At 43.0% G+C, this 15,756-nt stretch overlaps 1 protein-coding gene across 1 annotated transcript in view; it reads right to left on the reverse strand.

Annotated features, from left to right (window-relative positions):
* Positions 1-15,756, reverse strand: part of SPTLC3 (serine palmitoyltransferase long chain base subunit 3) — a 131,045-nt gene that overhangs the window by 48,341 nt on the left and 66,948 nt on the right. The window contains exon 7 of the mRNA XM_058684871.1: positions 4,459-4,564. Coding sequence (XP_058540854.1) covers positions 4,459-4,564 — 106 coding nt within the window. The remainder of the gene's footprint in view (positions 1-4,458; positions 4,565-15,756) is intronic.

Consider the following 15,756-nt stretch of genomic DNA (forward strand, 5'->3'; position numbering starts at 1 on the left):
TTGTTGATATGGGGCCTCTGTCCCAGCAGGGCTGCCTGGTTTGAACCCTGGCTTTTTCTCATCTCAGCCATCTGCCTTGAGTCGAGTGTCTTCATCTTCACAGTGACATCAAAATACTGGGGGGACACCTGGGTGGCTCAGTCAGTTGAGTGTTTGACTTTGGCTCAGGTCATGTTCTCATGGTTCAGTTCATGAGTTCAAGCCCCACCTTGGGCTCTGTGCTGTCAGCACGCAGCCCACTTCAGATCCTCTGTCCCCCTCTCTCTGACCCTTCCCCACTCGCGCTCTTTCAAAAATAAATAAACCTTTAAAAATAGATATAAAATGCTTTATAAAAAATGTACAGGGGAGGCTTACTCAAAATCACACATGGGGAGCAAGGAGTAAGCCCATGTGTTTAGTAAGTAGCAGACACATAATAAATGTGAGCTCCTTCCCCTGACATCCATTCTCCAGCTGGGTGAAGAGCAAACAGCTTCACTCTGCAGATAGCTTACCGTTTTCCACGTTGCAACTTCCTCGACTGAAAATAAATTTAATGATGGAGACAGCTGCCCTTGTTGTGGGCTTACTGTGGGCTGGGCTTCTGCCAGGAACTGGTCCTATGATCTTATTTAATATTTACAAAAGAACCCTATGAAGGACACAGCGCTGTAGGTGACAACACTAGGATTTGAACCCAGGGCCTGGGCCTTCCTCCAAACCCTGGCTCCTCCATATTCTCTATATAGATAATGAGACTTAGATGGTTTATGGATGGTGGCATTATTATTGTCATTACTATTAATTACTATAATTATCATTCTCATAACTGCTTTTGTGGAGTTTATGGACTTCTTAGACTTGGTATCTAGCTTTTCCTACCTTGATACCTGCCTGAAACTGTCTGATTTGGCTGAATGCTCTTTTTAGGAATTATGAAAAAAAATGGACTCATGGGAGGCTTTTGTGGTGGGGGGATTTGCCCATGGTGGCAAACCATAGCAATAGATAAAAAAAATATATATCTGGGAGTAAAACTTCAAAGGAAGCTTTGTGTTGATATCAACAAGGTATGTGTCTATAACACAACTCTAAAAAGTAGAAGTGTGTTTGTGAACTGTTGATTCCTAACCCTGGCCCTTTGGAAAATCTTGTGGGAAATAATTTCATTTTTTGGTGATAGAAGCAAATGAGAATGCCCACTATGTGCCAGAACTCCAGTCTAGGCTAGCCTTGTTTTAAAAATGAGGAAACTGAGGCCCCAGGAAATATCGAGGCCTAAGAGGTGCCCTGCTTCCTAGCATTGAATGGGCCCTTTTAGCTCACAGTTTCATTTAAAGACAAGATTCTGTGCGGGTGAGATAAAAGAAAGCTCCTGTGAAGGGAGGTCCATGGAAAGTGGAGGTTTCATTGTATAAATAAATGTCAGGATGACTGAGCCACTATGGTAGATTGTCTCCAAAGACTGCCTGCAAGTCTCCCCATCCCTCCACACACAAGCCAATCCTCCCATTAAGAGGTGGGCTCTGGGGCATGTGGGTGGCTCAGTTGGTTAAGCGTCTGACTTCAGCTCAGGTCAGGACCTCGCAGTCTGTGAGTTTGAGCCCTGCGCTGAGCTCCATGCTGACAGCTTAGAGCCTGGAGCCTGCTTCAGATTCTGTGTCTCCCTCTCTCTCTGCCCCTCCCCTATATACACTCTGTCTGTTTGTCTCTCTCTCTCAGAAATAAATAAACAAAAATAAATTAAAAAAAAAAAGAGGTGCTCTCTCTCTTCCCCTTGAATCTGAGCTGGCCTTTTGCCATACTTTGACCAACAGAGCATGGCAGATTTGCTGTACTGGCTCTAGGCCTAGCCATTAAAAGGCAGCAGCTTCTGCTCTCATCCTCTTGGAAGACAGATGTTCCTTCCATGTTGTAAGGAAGTTCCAGCTTGATTGCTCAGTGAGAAGAGCCTACATATGGAGAAGGCACTCCAGAGAAGAGAAGGGAACAAGGTACTTCAGTCAACTGCCAGTCCTGAGTGAGGTCATTTTCACATTCCAGATCCCAGTTGAACTCCCAGCTGAATGCAACCCCATGAATGACCCCAACTAGCACCACGTGGAGCAGAAAAACTGCCCAGTTGGTCCAGACAACCCACAGCGATGTGGGGAATACTAACTCATTGCTGTGTGTAAGCCGTTATGGTTCAAATGGCTTGTTACACAGTATGAGATAACAGAGCAGGCACCATTGCTAGTGAATCCCAGGTTGTGGTTTGGTGCCATGCCGGCGTGGAGCCAAAAGTCCACACCTGGCCCTCCTGCCCTCCTGAGACCATGGTGTGACATGGGCCCAGCCATTAACAAGCCTTGCTGCTGGAGTGGTTTCTCTATGTAACTGATGGGAATAGTTGACAGTGAAACGCTGGTGGTCCACTTAATTTCAGCCACGATCAAAGTACTTAAAACACAACTTTCCTTTAGTGGAGCTAAGCTTTGTTTATTTGCAGTTGGATTCGGTTAACTCTGGTTAAAGGAGACGCCTAATCTGCTCTCCCTCAGCTGGATCCATGCTCCTGCAAGCCCAGGCCTGAATGACAGGTGTTTAGATAAGGGCTCCCCTCCTAAGCTGGCAGCTGGCACAGATCACACAAGGGAGCAAGACCTGTGCCTGAGGTTATGACAGCCCAGAGTCCATAGGAGATGACTTCCCAAAAGTAGCAAGTTCAAGGCCAGTGAGTAAATTATTAATTAAATTGAATTTTTTTTTAATTTTTTAAAATGTTTATTTTGGTTTTTTTTGAGAGAGAGAGAGAGAGAGAGAGAGCAAGCAGGGGAGGGGCAGAGAGAGAAGGAGACACAGAATCTGAAGCAGGCTCCAGACTCTGAGCTCTCAGCACAGAGCCTGACATGGGGCTCAAACTCACAAACCGTGAGATGATGACCTGAGCCAAAGTCGGATGCTTAACTGGCTGAGCCACCCAGGAGCCCCTAAATTGAATTATTAATTGAATTAATCCATAGCAGGGTATCTCAGCCTCAGCACTGTTGATATTTTGAGCAGGGTGATCCTCTGTTGTAAGGGCCTACCTTGCGCACTGTAGGATGTTTAGCAACATCCCTCGCCTCTGCCCACCAGATGCCAGTAGTACTAAAGTTGCGACAACTGACAATTGCCAAGTGTGTCCAGAGTAGAGGTGGGTTGCTGGGAAGAAATCACCTTGGTTGAGAATGCTGCTCTAGGGTGATTGCAAAGACTTCACAAAGAAGACACGGTCTGGGGGCTGACCTGAGGAGGTACTGCATACATTGGGTTACTGAAAATGTGAAATACCAGCTTTGTAACCCCACAGAAGCACTGGGAACACCCAGAACACCAACCCCTGGGGCAGTAAGGACTAGAGAAAAAACAAAATGATATCTGGCTTTTTATTGTTGTTGTTGTTGTTGTTGTTATTATTATTATTTTACATTTAGTAGAAAGTACTTCTTTTTTTCCAAAAGGGATAAAGACACATTTCTTCTGCTGCTGGTTTATCTATTCATGGAACAGAAATGATGTGCACTCTGGCTGAGTGAAAAGCTCTATCAGATCTCAAGTTTCCTTTGCAAACACACTTCTCCTTGCAGGGAAGTTAAGCTCTCATTCCCTTCTGTTTAATATTGTTCACTTTTCTGTAATTATAAGAAACGTCTCCCTTGATTCTTTCAACATTACGATTGTTTGAGAGCTGATTTAGGAGTGAGCACTCTGAGATAATGTTTCTTTGACTCAGGGACTTGGGCATTCAACAGAAGGGTTGGGAGGCACCCTTCATTTTAGTGTCAGTAACCAGTTCGGACAGAGAATGAAGCAAATCCCACCACCATGTTCCTCATAAAAGTGCAGCTCTCAGTGGCTTAGTGGGTGTTTTGTCCACTTAGCTTCAAAGTGGTGGGAAATGGAGCATACCTTCAGATGTTGAGTCCAGCCGCTCCCAGCTTTGGATCAGGAATTGCCCTTGAGGTTAGTCTTACCTTGTGGAAGATGTGCAGGGTTTTTGTATTCTAATGCCAACAACTGGCCAAGTTCAGCAAGCCACTGGAGTTTGTGTGTACTGTCTAGTTAGAAGCATCTGGGTACGTAGCAGCCATATCTACTATAGCCATAGAAGGCAAGAAGCATTCTGATGTTGAATAACCCAGCCAGCAAAAGCCTTTGAAGTTGTGGGCCAGTGAAAGGTAGTGGAAAGAATTATTGCAATACCCTCTAAGGGCATTTCTGAGGACACCTTCACAAGCATCCAGCCTCCAAGGTATTCTGCCATATGTACAGACATTGAAAAGATAGGTGACCCAAGGCTGACAGCTCACATTGGTAGCTCTGGCTCAGGTCTCTCCATAATACCTAATACCTAACTCATTTTTCCATTTAGCTAGGAGAGGTCAGCCTTTCCTCATTTGTTAGCTTGCTACAGGCCCCACTGTGTGCAAACATCTCAGGTGATTTACATACCTGTAGATGCCCTCAACTAGGATGAGAATCTTCTTCCAAGCTCTGCGGATTCGAGGCTGGCCATAGATTACAGCATCTCTCAGGAGCTTCTCTAGGCTTTGCATGTCTTTAAATAATACCAAAAAAGAAAGTGAGTCATGACAGGGTTTGATTTTTCCTACCCCATTTTCTTTTTTAAGAAGGCATCAGGTTTCGTTCTTCTTTTTTTTGTTTACTATTTTTGAGATAGAGAGAGATATAGAGCATGCTGGGAAGGGGCAGAGAGAGAGGGAGTCACAGAATCGGAAGCAGGCTCCCGGCTCTGAGCTGTCAGCACAGAGCCTGATGCGGGGCTCGAACTCATAGACCACAAGTTGGACGCTCAACCGACTGAGCCACCCAGGCACCCCAAGAGAAGGCATCAGGCTTCTTAGGCTCAGGCTTAGACCTGAACTTTTTCAGAGAGCCAGATCAGAATCAGAGAACACCTGGGGTGGAGGGAGGGAGAGGCTTATACTTTAGTACAATTTAACTCTGACAAGATGAGTAGTCAGGTTTATATAGTAGGCAGAATCACCCCATCCCCACCCCCTGCTGGAGGCACATGGTTTTATAGGCTCTTTTTCTTTTGAGAGAGAGAGAGAGAGAGAGAGAGAGAGAGAGCACACGAGCAGGGGAGGGGCAGAGGGAGAAGGAGAGAGAAAGAATCCCAAGCAAGCGCTGCACTGCCAGTGCAGAACCCACTGTGGGTCTCGAACCCACGAACTGTGAGATCATGACCCGAGCCAAAGTCAAAAGCCAGACGCTTAACCAGCTAAGCCATCCAGGCACCCTGGTTTCATAAACTCTTAAAGGGCTCTCCTCTCCTGCTTCGGCAGAGATTGGACATTCTCCATTAAGTGCATCCTGTGGGCTTCAGCTTTGATACCAGGTTAAAATGAACTTGGAGGTATATCATTAACTGATACTCACCAGTTGTGTAGCCATGAGCATATGAGAGTTTAGCTGAGTTAGTACAGAGTGGTGGCATTGCTGGCAGGTGTCTCACTTCCTACACTTTGAGACCTGACTTTCGACATCCCCCACTCCAAACTTTAAGGCACGGGAAAAATTAGCACTCCTTTGAAAATTATTTGGAAGCATCTGGATACATTAATAAGTGCTCACAATTATTAAGCCCTATCTGGATTCCAGCCTTCCTTCTAAGCATATTCTTTGTAATGACTTGTCTAATCCTAAACATGACCCTAAGGGGAGGTACCTTCATTTTATGTTTCAGGAAACCAGGGCACATATAGGTCTGGTAAATTGCCTGAAGTTTATGATCACAACCAGCATAGCCAGGATCTGAACCTATGCAGTCTGGTACCATGACACGCATTCGGAACCACTACCTTAGTTGAGAGCTCTTGTTCCTTCTTCTCAAACTACTCCATGGTCATGTTGAACAAAGAAGGATGGATGTCTGGTGGATTATTCTTGTTAACTTGTGATGTCAAATATAATTCACAGTGACTGTTCATTTATCTGCAACCAGATGTAGATGATTGGACTTAGGCTGAGTGATTATTGGGGAAGATTGGTCTACCATTCCAGCTGTAGGGGTGTGTGTGTGTGTGTGTGTGTGTGTGTGTGTGTGTGTGTGTGTGTTTAACTTGCAAAGCCCAGAGAGAGAGAAAAAAGGCAGAGGCTTATGTGCAAGCTTTTTAGATTCATTATATTTTTACCACATTTCTTTGTACCTTCAGAACTCTCCCTTTTTGAGAATCTGAAACCAAAATACGTTAGGTCTATAATCTGATTTCAGTTTGAAAAGTTGGAGATGCTACTGAACAGCTGACCTGACTGTTATGTAATGTTCATCAGGCATTAGAGATTCCACTAAAAAATGCTCACAGGAGGGCTTCCTGGGTGGCTCAGTTGGTTAAGCAACTGATTTTGGCTCAGGTCATGACCTCAATGTTCATGAGTTCGGGCCCCGTGTCGGGCTGTATGCTGACGGCTCAGAGCCTGGAGCCTGCTTCAGATTCTGTGTCTCTGTCTGTCTCTGCCCCTCCCCTGCTCTCTGTCTGTCGCTCTCTCAAAAAATAAATAATAAACATTAATTTTTTAAAAAATGCTCACAGGAAAAACCTAGCAGATCTAAATCTAAGACAGTACAGTCAATATTGGTTTTAGCCACTGCATCAAGAAGCAATATACCAAAGAAGCGACATTCAGTGGATTGTCACTGGTCTGGGCTTAAGTTGGCTGAGGTTCTTCCTTTCAGTGGAGATCCCTGAAACTTTATTTTTAGTCCCAATCTGTGGTGGAATCTGTTTTAGGATTTCCTTACAGCTCTAGTACCAGCACACAATATTAGCACAAAATCAATGTTTGATTATGGAAAGGAATGTAGACCAGGAAAAAGGAAGGAGAATACCACTTTAAGATCTAAATAGAAATTATGAAAAAGGATAATTGCCTCATTTCTGCAATAATATTTCTTTAAAAAATTTTTTAAAATATTTATTTATTTTTGACAGACAGAGTGCAAGCGGGGGAGGGGCAGAGAGAGAGGGAGACGCAGAATCCAAAGCAGGCTCCCGGCTCTGAGCTGTCAGCACAGAGCCTGATGCGGGGCTTGAACCCATGAACCATGAGATCATGACCTGAGCTGAAGTCACTTAACCGACTGAGCCACCCAGGCGCCCCTCTGCAGTATTTCTTACATTAACTGTGTTTTTGGTTTTGAAGACAGGCAGAGACATCTTGTGTCTTCACAGATGTAGTGTTTTACTGACACTACATCATTACCCACTAGATGGCAGCCAAGGAAACAGAAAGCAGCTTTCTTATTTTGAGAATTTCTGGGACAGTAAACCTTTGCCTGTATGGACATTTTGCTTTAGGCTGAGTTCCTAAGATGTTGAAGGAACCTGCGTGATTGAGATATACAGCTCCTTTTTCTATAATCTACTGCAGGCCTGTTAGTCTCTGGATGAAATAAAGAAATGACGAATGTAAGATTTCTGTAGAGTGTTTTCCTTCTGGGAAGTGGAATTTATAATTTTTTGGTACAGAAATGACACATGATGAGGGTGGTTCCAATGCCATAATAATAAAAACAAACCCAGTGAACCAAATTAGCAGTCACTTAAAAAGTGAATATTCTAAGATGTTGAAAAACCTGTATATGCAGACATTATTCTACTTTTTATGCAATCAACTAGGTCACATACATATTATAGGTTTAGTCTGGGATTAGGTTTAAAATGGACACCACTAAAGAACATAGAAGATTCTCTCCATTCTTGTATTAACAAGCTGGACAGAGAACAAGCCTTTAAATGGCCACGATGTGTTTCATGCATTTTGCAGATGGAAACAAGAGGAATCCCAGTCCCTTCCATGGCAGGGAACTCATCCTGTTCCACTTGAACAGAGAGTTACCTGGGGATTGTCTTTGGTGAAGCTTCAGAAAACCCGTGGGGTCCACACACTGGGATTCTTGAGCAGAGGGGGAATCAATCAGTCTTATTTCCCCTTGTGAAGCAGAAACTCATTGACCTCTTAGAATCACAGAAGCTGCACAGAGAAAGGGATAACTTCACTCAGTGCCGGATTCTGGACTTACATTAGTGTCTGGTAGCTTCTCTTTGGTTCTTAGGGTCTGGCTGTATAATGCTACAGCATGTGGGGTACAGCTCTGTAGGATTCAGGGGTTTGTGGTTTATGTTCTGCAGGCCTTGTGAGAGTCTACTGTTTCAACAAGCCACATGCTAACATTTTTAAATAATGTTGCTTATTAAAGCACTTATATTTGCATGATGTTAATCCTCATGACACCTCTAAGAAGTAGGAAAGAATGATTAGGTTTTTGTTTTTTGTTTCTTTTTTTTTTTAAGTTTATTTATTTATTTTGAGAGAGAGAGCAGGGGAGGGACAGAGAGGAGGAGAGAGAGAATCCCAAGCAGGCTCTGGACTGTCAGCACGGAACCTGATGTGGGGCTTGAACTGTGAGATCATGACCTGAGCTGAAATTAAGAGTCAGATGCTTAACTGACTGAACCACCAGGTTTATAAAACCAACAACAACCAAAAACCAAATGCAAATAAATCAGTTTGATATATAAAGAAAATACTGAGATATAGATATTAAAATAAAAGAATAAATTTGATGCTATCAAGGGGCACATACATAGCACTATTGTATAATATCTTTCTAATCTTATGACACGCTTTCTAATCTTATCACACTATTTGTGATTGCCACAAATTTCGGTATCAGCAATGCCTTAGACATCATTCACTACCATCTGGCCCAATAAAGTGATTTTCTTTGGTTTGTGAAGGGCTGAGAAGAGCAAGTTGGCATGATGGGTGCTGAACATTTAGCCATTAAAAATGAAAACAGAGGCCTCATCTAGGTGAGTGACGCAAAGGAAGTCCTGGTCTGTCACAGGCATGACTAATCGGTTTACTGAATTACTGAATACCTGGAATAATCCAACAGTGTGCCAAAAACGAATCAGGCTTAGGTGACAAATATACTTTGAGAGCCTGTTCTTGAGCCTGTCCTTAAATTCAAAGCCCTGATAGGATCAACAAGCCTCTGGGGTCTGGGGAAGCTGCAGTTAATGTACTGTGAAAAGTGGGCATGGGGAAACAAGCCATATTCTTCTCAGAAGAGAGGTTGTGTATAGTTCAAAAAGTGTCTTCCTGATGATAAGAAGTCGATATTGGGCTTTGTTCTGACTTTTGCATACAGTGACAACACTGTTTCTTCTGCCACGGTTTCCTCGTTCCTCTTCTCTTGTACCACTGACCTTTTGTTGAGACACAAGACCGTTCTTACTGCTCATCTGTCAGTGGCTTTCCCTTCCTCTGGATCCAGGGCCAGCTGTCATGGTCAGGCTGAATACGGCCTGTACCTTCCATATGCTGCTCAGTGTGGTTGATGGTTCACACCTTCTTCCTTCAAAAGTCCACAAAACCCACCTCCAGCTACAGCTACATTTAGATGCGTTCTCTGCTTCCCTGTTCCATGGGCTGCTCACCAAAGATATTTTCATGTCTGCACATGATAGACATCCATCAGATATCTCTTAAGTGAAAATATGGTTGGATGATGAAGGAATGCTACCTGTTACTCTAAGCCCTTGCTTCCCATCTGTTCCCCCATTCTTCTTGTTCCTTTGGAGATGCCCAATTTCATCCTTCAAATGCTGAGCCCAAATGTGGAATATTAAGCAATGGGTACTTCAGTAACTGTGAATGATGACAAATAAATCATTCTTACTTTTAAGATGGTGATGGGGGAAATGCCTCCTTTTTTAGCCTATGGGGGAAATGCCTCCTTTTTTACCCTATGGGGAAAAGCATAACCATGATGGCTAACTTTGGTAAGCAAAGTAAATGTCTTTCTCAAGTCACATTTATAGTCTCTTCCTCATGAGATCAGTGAGGGAATTTCTGATGCATTGAAAATTTGGTATGTTAAGTTTTACAGTTTGGGTAAATACTTAGGCTCAGATTTTCTTGGTAGCTCTGTCAGTATGTGGGCAGGTGTTGCATGGCCTTTGGACAGGTTTGTAAGAAGCATGGTGATCTTGCAAGAGTGCGAAAGGCACAGAGAGCAGGGGACTGAGCTGATTTGAGGGTGAGGCAGGTGCTAGGGGCAGGGCCTGGGTACCTGGGGAGGGAAACCAGTAATTCTGACCTCAGGGACATGAGACAAAGGACAGGGAGAGCCTAAAGCATGGGGACAGAGTGTCCTCAGAGTTCTGGGCCGATGCAGCACATAGGACTCTGATTCTCCGGGAGGAATTAAACATAGTACTCAACTGGGATCCCTAAGTGCTTGAGGTCAATGCAGGAAGGTAAGATGCAATTCAGGGAACAACTTGGGGGCTCAGAGGTCAGTTCTGGGATCCTGCATCTCAGATCAAGGGCAACCAGTGTGAACCCTGGCTGCATCTGCCTAACCCAACTGCCTTGCTCTGGGAGGGCTGCATGGAAGAGCAAGTCTCCTGCATTCCACTAGCCAGGGGTAGACAGCCTTGGAAAAGGCTGGAAAAGGAGGTAAAGGCGAATTGTGCTTAAAAGTAGGAACTGGAAGGGCACCGAGGTGGCTCAGTTAGTTGGGCGTCGACTTATGCTTGAGTCATAATCTCACAGTTAGTGGGTTGGAGCACCACATCGGGTTCTGTGCTGACAGCTCAGAGCCCTGAGCATGCTTCAGATTCTGTGTCTCCTTCTCTCTGCTCTTTCCCTGCCTGTTCTGTTCTCTCTCTCTCTCTCAAATAAATAAATAAACTTAAGAACAAGGGAACTAGAATCAGATCTCCTTGGTGTAAATGCCACCTCTGCCTCTGTGTCTAGCTAGCTCTGTGTCTCCTCACCACTCTGTCCCTCTGTTTCTTCCCCTGTGAAAAGGAGATGATCCTAGCAGGTGTCTCATTGTGTAGTTATGAGGCTCAAATGACTTAGTGCATGTAAAAGGCTCATTGCAGCAAGGGTTCAATACTATTAGTTGTTGTAAAACATATAGAAACAATCACTGTCTTTATTAAAGTGAACAGCTCAGTTCAGGAGTCCAAGGAGGACCTTAAGATCTAAAAGGTTGTGGCTTATAAAAAAAAATAGTCTCAGTGCTGTTTATAGGTTTGATCTTCCACTCAAACAGCACTCCTGAGCCCTCAGAAGCAAAACTCAGAGTTTTCCCACAAACATTGCACTCATTGTTCTGTCTCCCTTTGCCCTTTAAATGCCTCTAGGTAGAACCTTGGTTCTTCCTCTCCACTTTTTTTCTTTTCCAACTGCTCTAAATTCTTGGTCTGCCCAGCCCTCTGACCTCATTGAAACTCTCCTAGCTGAGAAAAAAATTGCTTCTCCTCTCCAAGACTTGTTCCAGAAGCCCTTTGTGACGCCCTTTAGGTCGGAGATTGCCTGCTTACCCTACAGCCTTGTAAGTGTGGTCCTGCACCAGCAGTACTGGTGACACTTGGGAGATGGGCAGAAATGCTGAGGCTCAGGCCCCGCCCCAGGTCTACTGAATCAGAGTCTGCATTGAAACAACCACCCCCTAGTGAATTCAGTGTATGTTAAAGTCTGAGAAACACTGTTCCAGAATCTAGATCCTAAGTAATTATCAGCAAAGTGAGCAGGTTCTGAGAAAAAAAAAATAACTCAGTCCTGATTTTCCCATATCTCTGCAACAAGATGTCACCCTTTCCAGAGACTTAAAATTTACCCAGGGTTTGAGGTCCTGAAATGCCAGGGTGTTAATACTCAGCCCAGAGAATGTGTCTACCAAAGGCATCCACATGCCCCAAGGAGCTGCGGCCCACTTTCTCAAAATGCACCAGAATCGCAGTGGAGAACAGATTTACTGGTCACTGGTCAGAGCTGACTCCGTAGCTTAGACTGTCAAATGTGCTGAAGAGTCTTTTTTGTGGCACTTAATGAGTCACAAAGGCAACCCAAGGACTGGCTATTTCACTGAAGCTGCCCAAAGGAGAAAATGCAGATATTCTTAGCATTTAGCCAGAGGAATTCAGAGGCTAAATTTTAGCATTCTGGGTTAAAATTTAGGCCACTAACAGGACAAGCAATCATATAGATTGATTTTTACACAATAATACACTGATATGGCCTGGAAGTAGCTGGACTTAGCTAGTGGGTAAGAGTGTTAGCTAGCACATGCTGTACAGTCCCTGCCTATATCCCTCAGCCTGGCTCCTTATTGAAAACACAGGCCATTCTTGGTCCAAGAGCTTTCTTCCTGGCTGTGGGGGCATACTGAGCCTAAGCAGGAACAGCCTCCAACCTCCCACACATGGGAATTGGTGTATAAATAATCCAGTTCCCGCACCCCACTGAAGTATGTCTACACTGAGTTCCCAGGTAGGATTAAGCTCTGGCTGTCTATTGTGGTAACCTGCTTGACAACATGCCTTTTGTTGGCTGCCTTTCCTTCTCTGTCTCCATTCTCTGCTCATCTGCTGGTGCTTCCTTGGATCATGTCCTAAATAAATGAGTTACACTCAAACCCTTGTCTCTGGGTCGCTCCTGGGAGAAACGAACCATGATAAGAGCAACACACGTGGGTTTGAATTTGGACTCTGGCCGTTTATCATGTGTGATGTTGGACAGGCCATTTAATCATTTTGAGAATCAGTTTTCTCTTAATAAGTAGAGATAATGGAAAGAACTATAAATATGGGGTTTTGTTAAAATTAAATGAACTGATTATGCGAAGGGCTTAACATAGTGCCTAGCGATAAATATGGTCTCAGTAATTGTCCGTATTCACTATCCAGGAAGAGTTAATCTATGGTGATAAAGAATTCTAGTACCTGACTTTGAATTTGGTATGGCTAAAAATGTACTCTGAGTCCTTGGAGATTTTCCCCTGGAGGGTAGCCTTTGTGTGTTCTGATTCTGTTCCCTTTCACAATTTTCCTTCTGTTTGGTCCCTTTGTTGCTTGTTCTGATCTTGTGGGAAATAGAGAAATGAGGAATAGCTTGAAGTTATTTAAGCTGTTCAAATAGGATTGAACATCAAGCTTGTCCAAATAGAATTCAAAGCTTACACTGGTCTGAATAGGTGTAACTGCACCTTAGGTATATTTTAGCCATACACAGTTAAAAAATTCAAGGATCCACAATTCTGACTGATATACAGTTGCTCTAAATAACAAAGAGTATCCTTTAGTACTGATTTACATAAAACAGGACCTCTTCTCCTCCAAAAGTCAGGGGAGTATCTCAAGGTGTAAGCAGAGGTCACAGGCAGAGGAAAGCCCAGGAGGGCAGAACAAGTAGACGGTTGTGTGAAATCCCATCATCCCGATGTTTAAGTACATTCTGGTTTAGGCGGCCATTCTTAAGAACCCATCTCACACGTTATTAGCTTCGGTCTCTGTTGTGTTGTATGCTTATCCCCACACAGGAAGGCAACTTAATATCCTCTACATCTTCTTTACATTATTATTCCAATCTGCATGGATGCACGTTGAGGATTAAAGCATCATTGTCTATTGAGGAATTTAGTAGTATCCTAGGAACAGCAAAGTGGGAAAGACAGTCAGCAGCTACTGATGCCTTACATACCGTGATCCTACTTAATTCTTTCTCCTCTGTACACCGTCTCATCTCTCTCACGTCTCGAGGAAGAAGTCATTCAAAGGCCCCTGGAGGAACCCCTCTCTCAGACGTGACTGTTTTCGCGATGTAAACACAATAGCTGGGAAATTGTGCCCATTCCTAAAGGTAGTAAGCACGCTAGTGAGTGGGCACAAAGGCTTTGTGTGTGAGAATGAAAGTGTATTCATTTCCTACCAGGCTGTAAGAAATTAGCACAGACTGAATGGCTCAAAACAACATGTTCTCTTACAGTTCCGGAGACCAGAAATCTGAAATGGGTCTCACGTGATTTTAATCAACGTGTGGGCACAGCTGCCTTCCTTTCTGGAAGCTGTACGTGGAGAATCTATTTCTTTGCCTTTTCTAGCTTTCAGAGGCTTCTGGCATTCCATGGTGTGTGACCTTCTTCCCTCTTCAAAGCCAGCAGTGACCATCAGAGTCTTGCTCACATGGCATCACTCTGACACTCCTTCCTCTGCTTCCCTTTTCTGCGTTTAAAGACTCTGTGAGTACACTGGACCCATGCAGACAATCTCTTTAAGGTTAGCTGTTTAGCAACTTGAATTCCATCTGCAACTCTAATTCCTCTTTATCACATAATATATTTATAGGTTTTGGGGATTAGGACATGGACATTTTTAAAGGCCATTATTCTACCAACCACAGAAAGTTGAAGAGCAACAGCAGTTTAATAATAGAATTTTCACTAGATGATGGAATCGGGACCCGCATTGCACACACTCTCAGCTAGTTGGAAGGGGCAGCATTTATACAGACAGCTCCGGGCTTCACCACTGAGCAGTTGTATGATCTTGGACAAGTTGTTTAATACCTCAAAGCCTGGATCTCCTCATTTGTAAACTAGCACCTACCTCATGGGGTTGTCCATGAGATTAAATAAGTACATCAGAAAAGGCCATTAGCTCAGCATCTGGCACAAAGTAAATTTGCAGTAAGTGCTGTTTACCGGTATAAAATGACCACAGCTAACATTTATTAGAAAGATGTAAATGAGAAATGTTTTCTGTTTTCTGGGAGCACAAAGGGAAGGCGTGAAGAATAAGTTACTGAATGTTTTAAGAGCTTTGTAAAATTGGTAGATAAAATGAAATTCTTGAATTAAAGTTCCAGCAAAAATTAAGGAATTAAAATTTTATTTGAAGATAATATCAAACTCAACAAAAAATTATAAGAATAAGAGTACTACAAAGAACGCCCACATACTCTTTTTTCCAGATTTATCCATTAACACTATTCCATTTACTTTATCATTCTATCTATCTATCTAATTTTATCTATCTAACTAATTTTTTTTATCTATGTAACTAATTTTACCTAGTATTATCTAACCTACTGGCCATATTCCAATTTTGTGAATTAGTCAGGAATGTCCTTTATAGCATCTCCCTATCTCTTTCAGAATCCAGTCCAGGGTCTGGTACTGTACTTAGTTATCAGAGCTCTTTGGTATCCTTTTATCTGGATCATCTCCTCAGCCTTTCTTTGTTTTTTATGATATTAGCATATTTACAGAATACATTCCCTTTTTTTTTTTTGTTTTCTTTCCAACAAAGTGTTTCTACTTTGGGGTTGTCTAACAATAAAACTCAGTGTTCTGATCTGTATACTATGTTAGTTATGTTGAATCTTTCTCAGTGTATCACATCTGGAGACACACAATGTTCACCTGTCCCTCACCAATGATATCAGTTTTTACCAGTTATCCAGATGTTGTCGGATTTCTTCCTGATATAGTTACTGTGCTTTCTGTTGGATGTATTTTCACTGGAATTGCTATCCTGAGATTAGAATCTGAAGTAAGAGATATGGAATAACTGCATAGGGTGGCATGGGCAGGACCAGGAGAAGCTGGCTGAACTTCTCTCTGTCCCTGGAATAATTTCTGAGCAGTTGGAACTAATGGAAAGATTCAATCTGTGGGTGAACTGCATACTTTATTTGAGTATTTAAAATAAAGTTGTTTTGTAGGGGTCTGCTTAGAAGTTTTCCCACTGTATGGTTTCTGTTCAATCATCTGTATATATTTGTGTTTGAACAAAAATGTGGAAATAATCTTCATTGATGTGTTCATGTTGTTGGCATCTACTCTATATACCCATGAATAACAGCAGAATTTTTGATAACTGTGGGATTGGAATGCAGGGGATGATTATCTCTTCTATTCATATT

This window comes from Neofelis nebulosa, chromosome 9 (assembly GCF_028018385.1).
Source record: "Neofelis nebulosa isolate mNeoNeb1 chromosome 9, mNeoNeb1.pri, whole genome shotgun sequence".
Taxonomy (NCBI): domain Eukaryota; kingdom Metazoa; phylum Chordata; class Mammalia; order Carnivora; family Felidae; genus Neofelis; species Neofelis nebulosa.